Consider the following 18,607-nt stretch of genomic DNA (forward strand, 5'->3'; position numbering starts at 1 on the left):
TTTGGGGGCTACTTAACAATTATGCATTGTTTAACAAGGGCACTCCCAAAATTATGCTCAAAGTGTATGGGACTGGTTTCACTTTAGTTCCCACTTTTAGCTCCTGATTCCCTGTACTCTTCCCACTTGCCCCAAAGTCATTTGAATCTTTATGTGTGTACCGTTTCTTCTTTCTTCACTGACCAAAGTAATCATATATCTGTATTTTTAAAAAATCATTTAAAAATATATATCAACTTTATTTCTTCTCTCCAATCATCCACACTGAAGATCATATGAAATCTCTTAGATGTATATTCAATTTATATTTTTTGACAGCTTAATATTCCATCACATAAGTATTAACTTCAGAAGCAGAGACAAGGAACTGTGCCCCTGGATTTGTAAACATCTATTAGGAGGCACTTTTTTTTCTCTTCTAGGCTATTGTGGTGACTGACGGAGAGCGTATTCTTGGCTTGGGAGACCTTGGCTGTAATGGAATGGGCATCCCCGTGGGTAAGCTGGCGCTGTATACAGCCTGCGGAGGGATGAATCCTCAAGAATGTCTGCCCATTACTCTGGACGTGGGAACAGAAAATAAGGTAAACAATTTAGGTCTGTAAGACAGCTGTACACCTTAAAAAATAGCACCAGCTCTTATATTTTGAGCTTTTTCCCAGAACTTCATGACATGCATTCTTTTCTGTCTGGTTCTTCCTCCCTCCTCAAACTCATCCCCCAACTATTACAAGAAGCTTATTCTTTCTCTTTTCCTTTTTTCTTCCCCTTTTCTATAATGTGATCGATCTTTTACCAGCATGTTTAGTGCTTTATTCTTTGATGAACATTCACACCATCAGTCTATAGAGTGTATGTTTTACTTCAGAAGATCATAGTTTCTTTTCAAAATTACTGTTTTGGTACTATGTAGGAACTAATCCCAAAGGACTTACTAAGTTTAATCACTATGAAATCTTGTTCTAAAAGTCTGTTTTAAATCTGTGGTAGATGATTTGGAATTTATTTTTATTTTTATTTTTAATTAAAAAAATTTTTTTTATTAACATATAATGTATTATTTGTTTCAGGGGTACAGGTCTGGGATTCATCAGTCTTACACAATTCACAGCACTCACCATAGTACATACCCTCCCCAATGTCCATCACCCAGCCACTCCATCCCCCTCACCCCCCTCCACTCCAGCAACCCTCAGTTTGTTTCCTGAGATTAAGAGTCTCTTATGGTTTGTCTCTCTCTGGTTTTGTCTTGTTTGATTTTTCCCTCCTTTCCCATATGATCTTCTGTCTTGTATCTCAAATTCCTCATATCAGTGAGATCATATGATAATTGTCTTTCTCTGATTGACTTATTTTGCTTAGCATAACACCCTCTAGTTCCATCCACGTCATTGCAAATGGCAAGATTTCATTTTTTTGATGGCTGCATAATATTCCATTGTGTATATATATACACCACATCTTCTTTATCCATTCATCTGTTGATGGACATCTAGGCTCTTTCCATAGTTTGGCTATTGTGGACATTGCTGCTATAAACATTAGAGTGCACATGCCCCTTTGGATCACTACTTTTTTTTTTTTTTTTAAAGATTTTTTATTTATTTGACAGAGAGAGACACAGCGAGAGAGGGAACACAAGCAGGGGGAGTGGGAGAGGGAGAAACAGGCTTCCCGCTGAGCAGGGAGCCCGATGTGGGGCTCAATCCCAGGACCCTGAGATCATGACCTGAGCCGAAGGCAGACGCTTAACGACTGAGCCACCCAGGTGCCCCTGGATCACTACATTTTTATCTTTGGAGTAAATACCCAGTAGTGCAATTGCTGGGTCGTAAGGTAGCTCTATTTTCAACTTTTTGAGGAACCTCCATACTGTTTTCCAGAGTGGCTGCACCAGCTTGCATTCCCACCAACAGTGTAGGATCCTTTCTCTGCATCCTCGCCTTTCTCCGCGTCTTTGCCAACATCTGTTGTTTCCTGACTTGTTAATTTTAGCCATTCTGACTGGTGTGAGGTGGTATCTCATTGAGGTTTTGATTTGGATTTCCCTGATGCCGAGTGATATTGAGCACTTTTACATGTGTCTGTTGGACATTTGGATGTCTTCTTTGCAGAAATATCTGTTCATGTCTTCTGCCCATTTCTTGATTGGATTATTCTTTGGGTGTTGAGTTTGATAAGTTCTTTATAGATTTTGGGTACTAGCCCTTTATCTGATGTATTTTTTATTTTTTATATATTTTTAAAGGTTTATTTATTTTAGAGAGAGCTCTGGGGGAGGGGCAAAGGGAGAGGGAAACAAGCAGACTCCCTGCTGAGCGGGGAGCTGGACACAGGACTCGATCCCAGGACCCTGGGATCCTGACCTGAACCCAAATCAAGAGTTGGATGCCTCACCGACTAAGCCACTCAGATGCCCCTGATGATTTGGAATTTATTGTTTCTCATTCCTGCATCAGTATTTTAGAATCTTAAAGTTGTATATCAGTACATATTTTTGCTCATCCTTTATTGCTAATATTTAGGTTCAGTTATGGTGATAGATACAGAAATTAAAGGTAGAATATGTAGTTTTTATAGTCTTTGGTTCCCTTCTAAAGCAATTGACCCATTAATAGTATAATATTAACTTGAACAGTTTTGATATTCATTAATAAAGAAAGTTATAATACTTGATTTCCTATATATGTGAGTGCTCATTTAACCTTTATAAAGGAAACATTTTGATAAAAGCACACTGCTTATCCAATATTTTCTTTTTCAATACTAATAGAAATGACTTAGAAATTATCAAAGCTGACCTCTTAGAACAGTCACCCAAAAATTATGTATATACATTGAACATTAAGATTTCCTCTTTATTTTTTCACATATTTAAAAAACATTCTTCTGTGGTAAATGACAGTGACATCAAATAAAGTTTAAAATTACAAAATCTGGGGGTGCCTGGTGGCTCAGTCACTTAAGCATCTGCCTTTGGCTCAGGTCATGATCCTGGAGTTCCAGGATTAAGCCCCGCATGGGGCTCCCCGCTAGTGGGGAGTCTGCTCCTCCCTCTCCCTCTGCCACTCTCCCTACTCATGTTCTTTTGCTTGTGCGCTCTCTCTCTCTCTCAAATAAGTAAATAAATAAAATCTTTAAAATTACAAAATCTGTAAACATCTTAAGAATTTTAGGGAGAGATGAAGAGGAGTGAGGAGTGATGAGAAAGGCATGCAAAGATGTTAAGAATTCAGTTTTAAATTTGGGTTTTTGTTTTGTTTTTTAAAGATTTTATTATTTTTTAAAGTAATCTCCGCACCCAGTGTGGAGTTCCAACCCACAACCCTGAGATCAAGAGTTACATGCTCCACTGACTAAGCCAGCCAGGCACCCCTAAACTTGGGTCTTTTACTGAGATGTCAGTGTAATGTGGACATAAAGTTATGCACTAATGATTACACCATAACACTAGGATTCTTGCACTGATAGATAGTTTTAGTTATAAGAAATACTTTATTTCATGAAAATAGGTCTTAAAATTGTCAAATTGGCCAGTTGTCTTGAGTTTTCTCACATTATCTGCTAGTATTCCTAGTATTGCTTTCCTCTTTTGGCATCCAGTGCTTTTATGTTATTCCATTTCTGTCCAGTGTCCTACCCCCCTCAGCCTACAGAATCCATATCCACTGATCCTTCATCAAATTTCTTACTTTGCTTTGCTGTAGATCTTGCTTTCTTTTGCCCTTCTCTCATTAAACATGGCCTGGTGCTTACTACATTTGAAAGATTTTCAAGTTACTAAATTAGAAAATAATCTGATAATTTAAATGAATCTGTTATTAAAATGCTATGTGTTATTTCTAGAGATTTTTTACTTATTGCTAGTGGACTTTTGGAGATATTAGGGAAAAAATGAATAGTAGAATTTTAACTCTTTGACAGGTCACTGAGAATATCTTTTTAGCTTGAGAGACCTTTCCAAAACTCTTCAAATTCCATTATATAGATTCACTTGAATTAGACAAATATGGAGCACTTACTATCTGTTAAGGCCTAAGCAAAACCTAGGTAATAAGAGAGTTAATAATTTAAGATCTTGCCAGCAAGATGTTCTGAAGCTAGAAAAGGAGATACATGTGTAACTAGTTTCAAAATATATTAAATGCTTAGATAAGGACATTTGGCAAACCATTAGGGACAGTCAGCAAACCATTTCTCTGCTAGTTATAATATATTGTTAGTCTCTATATTACTGTTATCTGCTTATAACTCCCATTTTTCTATAAATCATATTTAGTAATGGTGAAAATGTATATTAATATGTGATCAGCTAGAGTTCATATTTTAAAAAGAGTAAATTATTTGTTCCTTTTAAAAAGATAACTTAGTTGTATGTGGAGTTAGCCAGACTACAAAGTCCCCACATCTGTCTACTTCTGACACCAACTGCAAGTTTGGCGGGGAGATTCCCCAAAGGTGATTCTCAGGCTTGATAATTCACTAAAAGGACTCACAGATCTCAATGAAAGCTATTATAATCACAGTTATGGTGCATTATAGGGACAGGATACAGATTAAAATCAGCAAAAGGAAGAGAGGCATAGGGGAGAGTCTCAGAGGGTTCCAAGGGTGAAGCTTCTATTTTCCTCTCTGTGGAGTCAGGGGCAAGTTACCCTGTGGTGTTAATGTGTGGGGTTGATATGTACCCCCACTGTTCAGAGTTTCTATTGGGCTTCATGATCTAGGCATGATTGATTGATTGATTGTGCATGTGAACTCAGGTACCAGTCTGACTGATTACATTTGAACCAAAGCCCCTCACCCTGGGTCACATGGTTAGTTTTTCTGGCATGGCTAGCCTCCACCTTGTGACAATTAGTTGGGGCTCCTAGGCTGTTAGGTAAAATGATCAGGCTCTATCCAAAATGGTTGAATGCTCGTGAAACAGTCACCAGATTTATGCAAGCATTAGACAGAAATATAAGAGACAAACACACAAAAGGGAAAATAGGTCTAAATTTTATTGTTAAATTAAATAGAATTCAGTTTTAAACTCCTATAAGATTATGAATTTGATCATTCAAGCTTTTAAGGAATTGTAGCTCCTGTACTCTATAAAATGTTCCAGAGCATATTAAAATTCACAGCTTCACATTTTATTTTATGAAAAGAACATAAGCTTGATATCCAAACCTGGTAAAAAAAAAAAAATAGCACATAATAAGAAACTGCTAATTTGTCTCATGTTTACCCATGTTCCTACCTTTACCACATAATAGGTGTGTAATCTTGAAAAAGTTACTTAGCTCTTCTGTGCCTTAGTTTCCTCATGTAAAATGAGTACCTACCTTACAGAGTTGTCAAAATTTAATGCTCTTAGAGTGTTTATGATTGTGATTGGCATTTTGTAAGCACTTGGTAAATGTTAGCTTATATGAATATAGATGTAGAAGCAAAAATTCTTCATAAAATACTGGCAGACTGAATCTTGCAGCATACTTTTAATATCAAAAACTACTCAAACCATTAGCAACATCATAATTAATGGTGATGGAGGCATTCTTTTATTGTTTTTAAAAAATTTATTTATTTGAGAGAGAGCGGGAGTACGCATGTGGGGCGGGGGGAGGGGCAGACCAAGAGGGAAAGAGAATCTTTTAAGCAGACTCCACGCTGAGTGCAGAGCCTGAAACAGGGCTTGGTCCCACGACCCTGAGATCGTGACCTGAGCCGAAACCAAGAGTCGGATGTTTAGCTGACTACACCACCCAGGCGCCCCTAGAGGCATTATTTTAAAGAATTATCAAGACACTTGTTATCACTATTCTCTTTGATTGTTCAGAAAGTGCTAGCCTTTGCAGTAAGACAAGAAAAACAAATGGGGTAGTTGACTGACTGGAAAGACCCAGTTATCATTATTTATAGGTAATAAGTTTATTGATGAAACCCAAGAAAATCAAGTAAAGATTATCCTGACCAAATTAGAGCCCTCAGTAATGTGATTGCTTACAAAATAAATTTTAAAAATTCAAAAGCTTTCCTAGGTATTTGTAATAACTAATTTACAAAAATTGTTTCATTTGCAATAGCAACAGTAGTTTATTCTGCTAATGTTATATGGTGTTCAAAATTTCTAAGCAAAGAAATAGTACATTTCATTTGGTTCATTAGAAGAATGATTTTTTTTTTTTAAGTACACATCTGCCTTGTCTTTCCCAAGAACTAATAGAGGTATGTTGGATTTATAAAGCAGAATATATTTTTGTCTTTTCCTTCTTTCTCATAATTTTATTCACTTTTGGGACAGACATATCAACTGTATTCTATTAACAATAAAGCATTTACATTTCAGGAAGAATAGAAGCCATTTAGATTCTAAATTAACTTTTCTGTTGCTTCGAAGAGATAGAAATGATCCAACACATGACTTTCTTTTTTTTTCTTGATTTCTTTTTTTTTCTTTTATTATGTTATGTTAATCACCATGCATTACATCATTAGTTGTAGTTGGAACACTGGAACATGGAACATTGACGTAGTGTTCCATGATTCATTGTTTGCGTATAACACCCAGTGCTCCATGCAGTACGTGCCCTCTTTAATACCCATCACCAGGCTAACCCATCTCCCCACCCCCCTCCCCTCTAGAACCATCAGTTTGTTTCTCAGAGTCCATAGTCTCTCATGGTTCGTCTCCCCCACTGATTTCCCCCCCTTCATTTCTCCCTTCCTACTATCTTCTTTTTTTTTTTTAACATATAATGTATTATTTGTTTCAGAGGTACAGGTCTGTGATTCAACAGTCTTAACATAATTCACAGTGCTTACCATAACACATACCCTCCCCAATGTCTATCACCCAGGCACCCCATCCCTCTCACCCCTCACCACTCCAGCAACCCTCAGTTTGTTTCCTGAGATTAAGAATTCCTCATATCAGTGAGATCATATGATACATGTCTTTCTCTGATTGACTTATTTCGCTCAGCATAATACCCTGCAGTTCCATCCACGTTGTTGCAAATGGCAAGATTTCATTCCTTTTGATGGCTGCATAATATTCCGTTGTATATATATACCACATCTTCTTTATCCATTCATCTGTCGATGGACATCTTGGCTCTTTCCACATTTTGGCTATTGTGGACATTGCTGCTATAAACATCAGGGTGCACGTACCCCTTCGGATCCTTACATTTGTATCTTTGGGGTAAATACCCAGTAGTGCAATTGCTGGGTTGTAAGGTAGCTCTGTTTTCAACTGTTTGAGGAACCTCCATACTGTTTTCCAGAGTGGCTACACCAGCTTGCATTCCCACCAACAGTGTAGGAGGGTTCCCCTTTCTCCACATCCCCACCAACATCTATCATTTCCTGACTTGTTAATTTCAGCCATTCTGACTGGTGTGAGGTGGTATCTCATTGAGGTTTTGATTTGGATTTCCCTGATGCCGAGCAATGTTGAGCACTTTTTCATGTGTCTGTTGGCCATTTGATGTCTTTTTTGGAAAAATGTCTGTTCATGTCTTCTGCCCATTTCTTGATTGTATCATTTGTTCTTTTGGGTGTTAAGTTTGATAAGTTCTTTATAGATTTTGGATACTAGCCCTTTATCTGATATGTCATTTGCAAATATCTTCTCCCATTCTATCGGTTGTCTTTTGGTTTTGTTGACTGTTTCTTTTGCTGTGCAAAAGCTTTTTATCTTAATGAAGTCCCAATAGTTCATTTTTACCCTTGCTTCCCTTGCCTTTGGCGATGTTTCTAGGAAGAAGTTGGTGTGGCTGAGGTCGAAGAGGTTGCTGCCTATGTTCTCCTCAAGGATTTTGATTGACTCCTGTCTCACATTGAGGTCTTTCAACCATTTTCAGTCTATTTTTGTGTGTGGTGTAAGGAAATGGTCCAGTTTCATTCTTCTGCAAGTGGCTGTCCAATTTTCCCAACACCATTTGTTGAAGAGACTGCCTTTTTTCCATTGGACATTCTTTCCTGCTTTGTCGAAGATTAGTTGGCCATAGAGTTGAGGGTCCATTTCTGGGCTCTCTATTCTGTTCCATTGATCTATGTGTCTGTTTTTGTGCCAGTACCATACTGTCTTGATGATGACAGCTTTGTAATAGAGCTTGAAGTCTGGAATTGCCAACACATGACTTTCTTTTTCTCCTGTGAGCTATTGGTGTTCAAAATATGTTAGTAACATTCTTTTTTTTTTTTTTTTAAGATTTTATTTATTTATTTGACAGAGGCACAGCGAGAGAGGGAACAGAAGCAGGGGGAGTGGGAGAGGGAGAAGCAGGCTTCCTGCTGAGCAGGGAGTCCGATGCGGGGCTCAGTCCCAGGACCCTGAGATCATGACCTGAGCCGAAGGCAGACGCTTAATGATAGCCACCGAGGCGCCGCTGTTAGTAACATCCTAACTTATAAGCAATCTAACCTAAATTTTTATGTTTATAGCTCTTAGTTAATACGTAAGGGAGAATAGAAAAATATTTAGAGTGAGAGGAGTTGTTAACTCTTAATATTCTTATTTAATTCATTCTGATACTTTATTCTTTTTATTTTGTACTGCTGGTTTACTGAAAAGACATAGAAAATTTAATTCACTAAAATATGACTAAGTGTAAAATGTAATGGAGTTTTTATGTTGCTGCTTTATGTTCCAGTTTCACATGTGGAAAGCTGCTTTCAGTAGAAACATTCCTGTGGTAAAAACTTTTTTTCTACCTGTTGTAAAAACTTTTAATCTCATCTCTTTTGTGAATCTCTGTCCAATTTTACACCTTATCGTAAAAATATAAAAACAAATTGATAACACCACTTATTTTCTTATCCAGAGTACTCTAGCAAAGTTTAATGAGAACTAGATACCTTTTTTATAAACACTTTCCTCTTTTATCATAAATACCTATGTTGAGTAGTAATGAAAACAGGAAAGAAATGAGGAGCCAATTGATAGGACATTCTTCACTTGCTGTAAACTCACACTTGGCCTGACTTCTTTAATCTCTGCAGCTTTCACCTAAAGGATGTTTAAAGAATAAAAACACTGATTGGGCGCCTGGCTGGCTCAGTCAGTAGAGCGTGTGGCTCTTGATCATGGGGTTGTAAGCTCAAGTCCCACATTGAGTATAGAGATTCTTAAAATCTTAAAAAAAAAAAAGCCAGAGACAATGAAAACAAACCATTAAAGTGGTTGGCTAAAAAATACTCTTATTCTTTAGGTTAATAAAGTAAAGCATTCATTTAGGTAGGATGTTTGTGTTTCCATATTATCTTTCATTTGTTATTTCACAGTTAACATTTTCTTTATGTTACTTGTGAAACTGTAGCTATATACAGTTTACTTCTGTTACCTGAAGTAAATTTTCTTCAATTATCTTTTAAGAGCATACCATGTTGGGGCTCCTGGGTGGCTCAGATGGTTAAGTGTCTGCCTTCAGCTCAGGTCACGATCCCAGGGTGCTGGGATCGAGCCTTGCATCAGGCTCCCTGCTCAGTGGGGAGCCTGCTTCTCCCCAGTCCCTCCACTTGTGCTCTCTGGCTCTCTCTCTCTGTAAAATAAATAAATAAAATCTTAAAAAAAAAAAAGAGCATATCAGTTTCTTTTTAAATCATTGTTACAAAATCTTTTCATAGTAATTATGTTTATTATTTGTCTCTTTTCCTTTTATAAGTGACAAATATCAAAGTTTGCTATTTGACTAAAGATGTGAGTAGATGTTCCTTGTGTCCCCTACATGCTGGTCTAGATTTTATTAGGTTTTGAAGACTGCTTCATGTATTACATGGTGTCTTAGTTTTCTAGGGCTGCCATAGCAGTACTATAGACTGGATGGTGCACCAATAGAAATCTATTTTCTCACAGTTCTGGAGGGTAGATATCCAAGATCAAGGTGTAACAGGGTTAATTTCTTCTAAGGTCTCTCTCCTTGGCTTTTCTTCGTCTGGTTTTTGTCTAGTGTCTTCATATGATCTTTCCTCTGTGTGTATCTGTGTGCTAATTTTTTCTTATAAGAACACTAGTTATATTTGATTAGGACCCAGCCTAATGACCTCATTTAAGTTAATTACCTCTTTAAAGACTCTGTTTCCAAATATAGTCATATTCTGATGTTTTGGGAGTTAGGACTTCAACATACGATTTTGGTGAGGACACAGTTTGGCGCATAACATTTGGTTAGTCTTCAAGAGGGCATGGACAGTTGTTTTCTTCATTTATTAAATCATTGCTCCAGGTCTCAGATTTCTGATTCTGGTTTTATGTTTAGTCTGGCCTTTAGTTCATGTATACAGTGTTTCTAGATCTAGAATCCTTGCTGGAACTTGAAGTCACAAAGTTGAAGCCTCCTCCCATTTAGAAAGTTCACCCTTGTGTTCCAGAAAGTACTCTTCATATTTGGCATGAACTGGCTATGATGGAGAGAAACGGAAAGGAAAGAAAAACCTAATAGACTTTCTGTCACATGTAGCTGCCCTATGTCAGAAGCTAGTGTTGGCACTAAAATGTGGCCTGTTTTAGTTTTCTCTTGCTACCATAAAAAGTTATTACAAACTCAGTGGCTTTAAACAACACAAATATATTAACGTTATAGTTCTATAGGTCACAAGTCTGACACAAGTCTCATAAGGCTAAAATCATCAAAGGTGTCCACAGGGCTGTATTTCATAGCCTGTCTTTTCTAGCTTCTGGAGACTACCTCCTCTGTTCCTTGGTTCATGGTGCCCTTTTTCCATTTTCAAGCCAGGGATGTAGTATCTTTCTGGCTCTGCTTCTGTCATCACAGCTCTTTCTCTGAGGACAGCCAGGAAAGATTTTTCACTCTCAAGGACTCACCCTTAATCACATCTCCAGTCTCTTTTGCCACATAAGGTAACATATTTACAGGGTCTAAGGATGGGGGAAGTCATTATTCTGCCTACCACAGAGTCCCAGCCAGAATGTCATCATTTGTCCCTCCACTCTCCTTCTTTGCTGTCTTTTTCCTTTCATAGTATGGAATTGCTTGTCATTTCAGACAAGTGGTCCTGCACTGGAATGAGCACTAATCATTACATAAAGCCAGAGGAGAGAAGAAGGTCCCTCAGTTTCCACGCTTTCAGTTTGTAGTGCCATGGGCTTCTCTTTGCTGTCTCTTTTTATCTCACCCTCTCTAAATTAGATGATAATGTAATTGTATCAAGAATTTCTTTGTTTTTTGAGATACTACACCAATGTCTTGGGAACGAGGTGGGGCCTTTCTTCAGTTTGGCTTTATATGCACTGAAACTATCAGGAAGTCCTTGAAATTTGTGGTATATTTTAGGAATACTCATTATATAAACTAAAATAGACAAGATATTTACCTGAGACAGGAACCTTTTGGGAAGTAGAATACTTTTATTTTAACTTAATAATATAAATTTGAAATTAGTGGTTCTCAGTATATGTTCTATGAACCAACCACTTCAGAATTACCAGGGGTTTGTGTTAAGAATGCAAAATCCTGGGCCCTGTTCCAGACTTAACTGAATCACAGTCAGATTTTAATCATTTTTATTTCTACCACTTTTTAAGATTCATGCCAGCTCATATGCATGCTGACATTTAAAGTATTGCTTTTATGCAATATTTAAAAATTTATGCCTCAGACGCTTGGCTAAATGTTGGCAGCTAGTTTCCTTTTATTTATTTATTTATTTATTTATTTAAGAGAGAGAGAGAGAGAGAGAGAGAGAGAGAGAGTGAATGGAAGGGAGAGGTAGAGAGAGTCTGAGGCAGACTCCGCACGGAGTGCAGAGCCTGACACGGGGCTTGAACCCAGGACTGCAAGACCATGACCTGAAGCGAAACCAAGGGTCAGACGCTTAACAGACTAAGCCACCCAGGTACCCTGGCAGTTAGTTTCCATAATTGTATTGATTATATGAGCCAGCAAAACAGCCAAAATTATATATTCTTTACAGAACCTGATTTTTTCATATGAAAATGAGTAAATGGCAACAAAGAAGATGATTATCTGTATATTATAAATAAAATTTTTAAAATAAATGCTAAAGTGGGGAATATTCATAACATTATGGCAGATAAACATTAATAATGTTCTTAATATTCAGTATATGTGCTGCCGAAGCGAGCACAATAATGTTCTTAATATTCAGAGAACACTTTCAAGGCAATAAGAAAAGTCAAATGTGAAATATAAAAATTGCCTAAGGGCATATGGGCACAGATAATTTACAAATGAAGAAATAAAAATGGTCAATAAACTTATAAAAAGTATTCAACAGTGTTAGAAGAGAAATAAAAATGAATGCTACTTGACAACATTTTATATATGCAAATATATATATTTTTATATATTTAATATTTGTATATTATATATTTATGTGTGTATTTCATATACATATACACATATATATGGAAAGATAATACTTTTACCCGATGCTGCAACAAAATAGATACACAGACAGTTCCTGACTTATGATGGTCTGACTTAGGATTTTTGGACTTCACAACGGTGCCAAAGCTATATGCATTCAGTAGAAACCATACTTCAGATTTTGAATTATGATCTTTTTCCAGGCTGTGGTATGTGGTATGATCTCTCTCTTGTGATGCTGGCCAGAGGCAGCGAGCCGCAGCTCCTAGTCAGCCATGTGTTCATGAGGTTAAACAGCCAATACACTTACAACCATTCTGTGCCCAGACAATCATTCTGTTGTTCAGTGTAGTATTCAAGAAATTACATGAGATATCCAGCACATTATTATAAAGTAGGCTTTTTGCGATGATTGTGCCCAAGTGTAGCCTAATATAAGTGTTCTGAGCACATTTAAGGGAGGCTGGACTAAACTATGATGTTCAGTAGGTTAGGTGTATTCAATGCATTTTTTACTTAAGATATTTTCAATTTATGATGGGCTTATTGGGATGTAATTCTATTGTAAGTTCAGGAAGATCTGTACTTAGATGTCACTGGGTTAAGAGATTAATTTGTTCATCCTCTCTAGGAGGGCAGAGTTTCAATACAGTTTGCAAGCTTTTAAAATGTTCATCTAGTCAGGGGCGCCTGGGTGGCTCAGTCGTTAAGCGTCTGCCTTCGGCTCAGGTCGTGATCCCAGGGTCCTGGGATCGAGCCCCACGTCGGGCTCCCTGCTCAGCGGGAAGCCTGCTTCTCCTTCTCCCACTCCCCCTGCTTGTGTTCCTTCTCTCACTGTGTCTCTCTCTGTCAAATAAATAAATAAAATCTTTAAAAAAATAAAAAATAAAAAAAAATAAAATGTTCATCTAGTGACATGAAAACTTTTCATAATATATTCCTCTGTGTAAAGGGGTTATAAAACAGTCTATGATATTGTCACACATTTAGAGAGATAGTATTCTACATGCATAGACATAGGGAAAAGGACCTAGAAGAATATGCATCAAGATGCTAATGGTGGGTAGAGATTATTGGTATTCTTTGTTTTTAATTTTACTTTTCAGTCCTCTGAAATTTTCTGATAGGCAATATTGCTTTTTTAATGATAAAGAAGACCCTAAAATATTAAAAAAATATTTTTTCTGACTACTAAATTTTTGTAATTTATTGAAAAAAAGCTGAATACAGAATATTTAGGGTGTTCTGACAAAGTCGATATAGGACACAGGATAAAAATCATGAAATTCAGGACATGTCCACATATATAGGATACCTGGCAACCCTAAACACACACCGTCTATTTAGGAATGAAAAATAAATGATTTTTTTCATTCTTAAGAAAATATTTTTTAATTCTCAAACTCCAGATTGGAAAGGTAGGAATGTAAGAAACTAGAACCAGGTGAGAGTTGATAATGATTTCTATTAACATTAAATAAATGAATACTTCAAATAAAAATTTCCAAGTTTCTAGAATTGAGATATTTCTAATGAGTAAGTAATTACCTTCACCAGTGTATTCCCTCCTTATCTCCGTTTTGGAACTCTCTTCTATTCCTATATATTTTGTCTTTTACTATTTTTCCCCTACTCTTCCCTTCTTTCATGCTTCCAAGTCTTTGGTGACACCACATGTATTGTATATGACCCTTCTTGCTAAAGGAAGCCTAACCTTTTTTAAGTGCTTGCTTAATTTCAAGTCTTTCATTTATTCTCCAACAAAGATCTCTTAAGTGTTTACTCTTGGCCACAAGAAGTTTTTAATCCAATGAGTTAATATCACTTCTGTGCCAGGCTATTTGGTCTGTGGAGCCATTATCAAAACTGGGTAATCTTGTTAAATTGCTTTTTATAGATACTAATTTTTTTGGTCAGTCAGATTTCCAAGCATGCACTCATTATTCAAGCCTTAATTATCATGAAATTTTTAAAAAACAGTAACTTTGGCAGGGACATTATGACTGGAAGAATTTTATCACTTCCTGATTTAATTCAAAGATAACGAGATAAAGTATTCATAAGTCTTCCTAATTGACTCTTCACTGTAGTCAGACTTCTTTATGAATTATACTTTAATTATTAGCATGGGAAAGAATGAGAGAAAAGGCAAAACCCATAGCATCTTTTCTCAATTGTGTTCTTTCTCTAATTCACATTTTAGAAGTCCAAATATATTCCAGACATGGAGAAAGTATTTTAATTCTGGCAGCCACTAGTAGCTCATTGGTGCTTCCACCTCAGCCATTCAGAAGCCTGCCAGTAGACTGCTTAAAGATTTTAGGCCTCACAAAATAGCTGGGCTTTACAGCAGCACTGTTTCAGATTTTACATTTTATCTGAAATACATTTATATGATTAAATATGTTAACTTACAGCTAGCTGGAAAGCCTTAACTCATTGTTGTGCAGTATAAGTTGGATGACCACAGAATCTATTGGCCAAACACACTGAAAGAGGATGCTGTTAATAATTATACTACGACAATACGTATGAACTGGGCTATAATTTCTTTTGGCTTTAAGCAAATCCCAACTCAGATCATTCAAATGGTTTAACCTTTTGACATCACAACACCTGCAAAAACATCATTTATCCATAACAAACCACCTCCAAATTTAGTGACTTAAAACAATCACTGTTTTATTAATGTTTAGGATTCACTGGGATGGCTAGGAAGGCCAGGATGCTTGGCACAGCCCTTCTCCATCTAGATTCTCATCCTTCACAAATTGTTCACATTCCACATGTAAAATATGCACATCTCCATCCTAGGTTCCCAGAAGTTTCATCCCACTAACAACAGCAGGCCCAAAGTTCAGGGTCCTGTCATCTAAATAAGTTCTAGATGCAAATGAAGCTTCTTGTGTTCTGCTCCTTGGTGTGGCTCCTTGTCGCTGTTCAGTGGTGAGGCAGGGACAGAATAACCATAATCCACACTTCAATTCAAAATGGGAGGACTGGGCATCATATTGCCCTCAGTGGTTCATGGCAATTCTGAATTGCCCCCGGACTCAAGTTGCCAGGCCACCTTCCCTGGGTCAGGGGATATTTTTTGAATGGGGCCTAGTTCTGTTTCCTTAGAGTGGTTCTATAGTTCGTTGTTCTTTTAGGCTTTTGGATCTGCTCTCTGAGCTCTTGGCTCCGTCCTTTGAGATATCTTTCCTTTTCCATAAGACATGGTGGTGCTGCCACTGAATAGCTTTCTCTGTCTGCTTTCTGCCTGTGGAAAGTTGGGGGCCCAGAGTAGAATGTTCATTTTGACGTGTCTCTGTCCCAAATCATCTCAATAGTGCAGTACCCTTAAATATTTTTTAGGCTATGTATCAGACCAGTGTCTACCCTGTTAGAGAAAGGACTTACTCATAATTCTTTTCAAAACAGACCTCCCTATATTGACTGGCGTGTCAGTGTGCTGCAGAACCAGCTCTTTTTAGCTAGCCATGGTGATCTGTTGGGCTCCACTTTAAATTAGTTTTTCACAAAAGGTGTTCCAGCCACACACTTGGTCTTTGATTGTAGGCCTTCTTTTACTTTGGAAATCTTTTACAAGCAAGTCCTGTGCCCTCTATATTCTCTTTAGTTTTTGCTCACAGGCTAGACTTTACTTCTCTATCTCATCCCTGTTTTAACTTTATCATACAGCTATGAGAAGCCAACTTACACATTAGGCATTCTGCCCGGATATCTCTTCCACCAGATTCATAAGTTCTTTAGGTACATTGTCTTTTGAGGTCACTGAAAATAACAGTTTGGTCCATTTTTTCACTATTACATGACATAGATTACGAACTTTTTTTCCAGCCCACAAAAACAGTGTGTCCTTTTAAATCTCTTTCAGCAATATTTTGTAGTTTCCAATGTATAAGGCTTACACATATTTTGTGAAATATGTCCCTATGAATTTTATATTTTGGAATGGTATTATAAATGGAGTTGTGTGTTTTATTTCATTTTCACCTGTTCATTGCTAGTATGTAGAGATATAGTTGATTTGTATGTGTTAATCTTAGAACCTACTATTGTGTTAAATTCACATATTTTTTCTAGTGGGTTATTTTGTGTGTAGATTTTTAAATATTTTCCATGTACATGATCATGCATATACAAATAAAAAGTTTACTTTCTTCCTTCTAATCTGTATTCCTATATTTGTTTTTCTTGCCTTATTGTAATGGCTAGGGTCGCCAGTATAGTGTTGAATAGAAGTAGCAAGAGTAGATATCCTTGGGATGCCTGGGTGGCTCAGTTGGTTAAGCGTCTGCCTTCAGCTCAGGTCATGATCCCAGGGTCCTGGGATTGAGTCCTGCATTGGGCTGTTTGCTCAGTGGGGATCCTGCTTCACCCTCTGCCTGCCCTCCCCATGCTTTTGCGCTCTCTCTCTCTCTGACAAATAAATGAAATCTTAAAAAAAAAGAGTTGATATTCTTGTCTTGTTTCCAGTCTAAGGGGAATAGCATTCAGTCTTTCACTGTGAATGAAATATGTTGTTAGCTGTGGGTTTTTCACAGATGCCCTCTGTTGGGTTGAGGAAGTTCATTTCTATTCCTAGTTTACTGGGAGCTTTTGTTATATATGTATTTTATAGTATATAAATTATACCTTGATGAAAATGGTCTCATAAAAAACAGTATTACATATACTAAAACTTGAACAGAGTAATGTTGTCAAGTTTTAGAAAAAACTTAAGCTTTGTAAAGCTTAAAAAGTTTAAGAAACCTTTAGTTAAGGCTAAAAATTTATTTTTAACATCACCAGTTAATATATTAAAGATATAATCAAAATGTTTGTTGAAGATTTTGCCTTCAGAAACAAATCTAAGAAAAGAATTGGTATCTTTCCATTTCTTAAACTAATATAATATTTCAAAACTCAATATTACTTTTCTATGTGATAAACTTTGCTTGTAAAATAAGAATTGAACTTCTCTAATTAGCACCACTGAAAGATTTTAATTCCTTTTATTTCCCCCAAATAAGGCAGAATGTTTTAATGTTTAATAATTCTTTTTCTTATTTGACATATAAATACTATAGACATATTCTGTGTGATACAAAATAATACTGTAGGTTAATTCTCACTCAGTATGGAAAGATTTTATTTCCATTTCTCTCGTTCTATAGATGAGGAAACTGAGCTCAGAAAGTGTGAATGACATCCTATCATTACTTCTATATCTGTGGTAACTTTTTTTTAATAGGATTTACTCAAAGATCCATTGTACATTGGGCTACGGCAGAGAAGAGTGAGAGGTCCTGAATATGATGATTTTTTGGATGAATTCATGGAGGCAGTTTCTTCCAAGTATGTATAATCTTTATTTTATCTATATTTGAATTGAATTTCAAAAATTTAAAAATAACCTAACATAATGAACTATAAAGGTATCCAACTTTGGTGTAGTATGTTTAGTAATTAGAAATGATTTGTATAGGGGCGCCTGGGTGGCTCAGTCATTAAGCGTCTGCCTTCGGCTCAGGTCATGATCCCAGGGTCCTGGGATCGAGCCCCGCATTGGACTCCCTGCTTGCAGGAAGCCCGCTTCTCCCTCTCCCACTCCCCCTGCTTGTGTTTCCTCTCTCGCTGTGTCTCTGTCAAATAAATAAATTTTTAAAAACTTAAAAAAAAAAGAGAAATTATTTGTATGAAATGCATACACACATACTGTCTTTATTAGTGACCAAATGATAAAGTCATGCATCTATCTCAAAAAAGGTTGTCTTTGTTGCTATCCCTGAAGATACTTTTATGAAAATCTTTAGATCGTGTGGTTATTGAAATGCATGATTATGGTGACTGAGGCAGTGGTCACTGACCAAATTACCCAAGTAAGCCATTTTATGATTGGCAGTCTGTATTTTGTTTCTGGCTGCTAATAAAATGTGATCTCCAGTCATCTTTGTGGGTATATTTGACCCTTTTGTGGTAGGAAGTGGGGACTGAATGTGAGTTAGTATAATCCACAAGTCCAGAATGGTGTTTAAGAACCAGGACATCCAATCACAGTTCGTGAGTCTCTGATTAAATGTCTACTATTTGGTTAAAATGCAGTACTCTATTACACTTAATTTAGGTAACATTTAATTGTGGGCCAAGTGCTACTATAAAGTTTTCCAATTTTTTTTTCTTTCAGCAAAGAGACTCCCACCATAATTTAGTAATGTATTCTGAGGGAATTTTGTCACACTAATGAGACAGCCATCCCATTGGTTACTATACAGCCACAA

The 18,607-nt window shown here is 36.7% G+C and overlaps 1 protein-coding gene across 2 annotated transcripts in view; it reads left to right on the forward strand.

Moving 5' to 3' along the window:
* ME1 (malic enzyme 1) overlaps nucleotides 1-18,607 on the forward strand; it is a 201,590-nt gene that overhangs the window by 85,100 nt on the left and 97,883 nt on the right. For both annotated transcript variants that reach the window (XM_036101022.2, XM_036101021.2), the window contains exons 5-6: nucleotides 423-584; nucleotides 17,581-17,684. In XM_036101022.2, the coding sequence (XP_035956915.1) occupies nucleotides 423-584; nucleotides 17,581-17,684 (266 nt within the window). The remainder of the gene's footprint in view (nucleotides 1-422; nucleotides 585-17,580; nucleotides 17,685-18,607) is intronic.

The sequence above is a fragment of the Halichoerus grypus genome, chromosome 9, assembly GCF_964656455.1.
Source record: "Halichoerus grypus chromosome 9, mHalGry1.hap1.1, whole genome shotgun sequence".
NCBI classification, from domain to species: Eukaryota; Metazoa; Chordata; class Mammalia; order Carnivora; family Phocidae; genus Halichoerus; species Halichoerus grypus.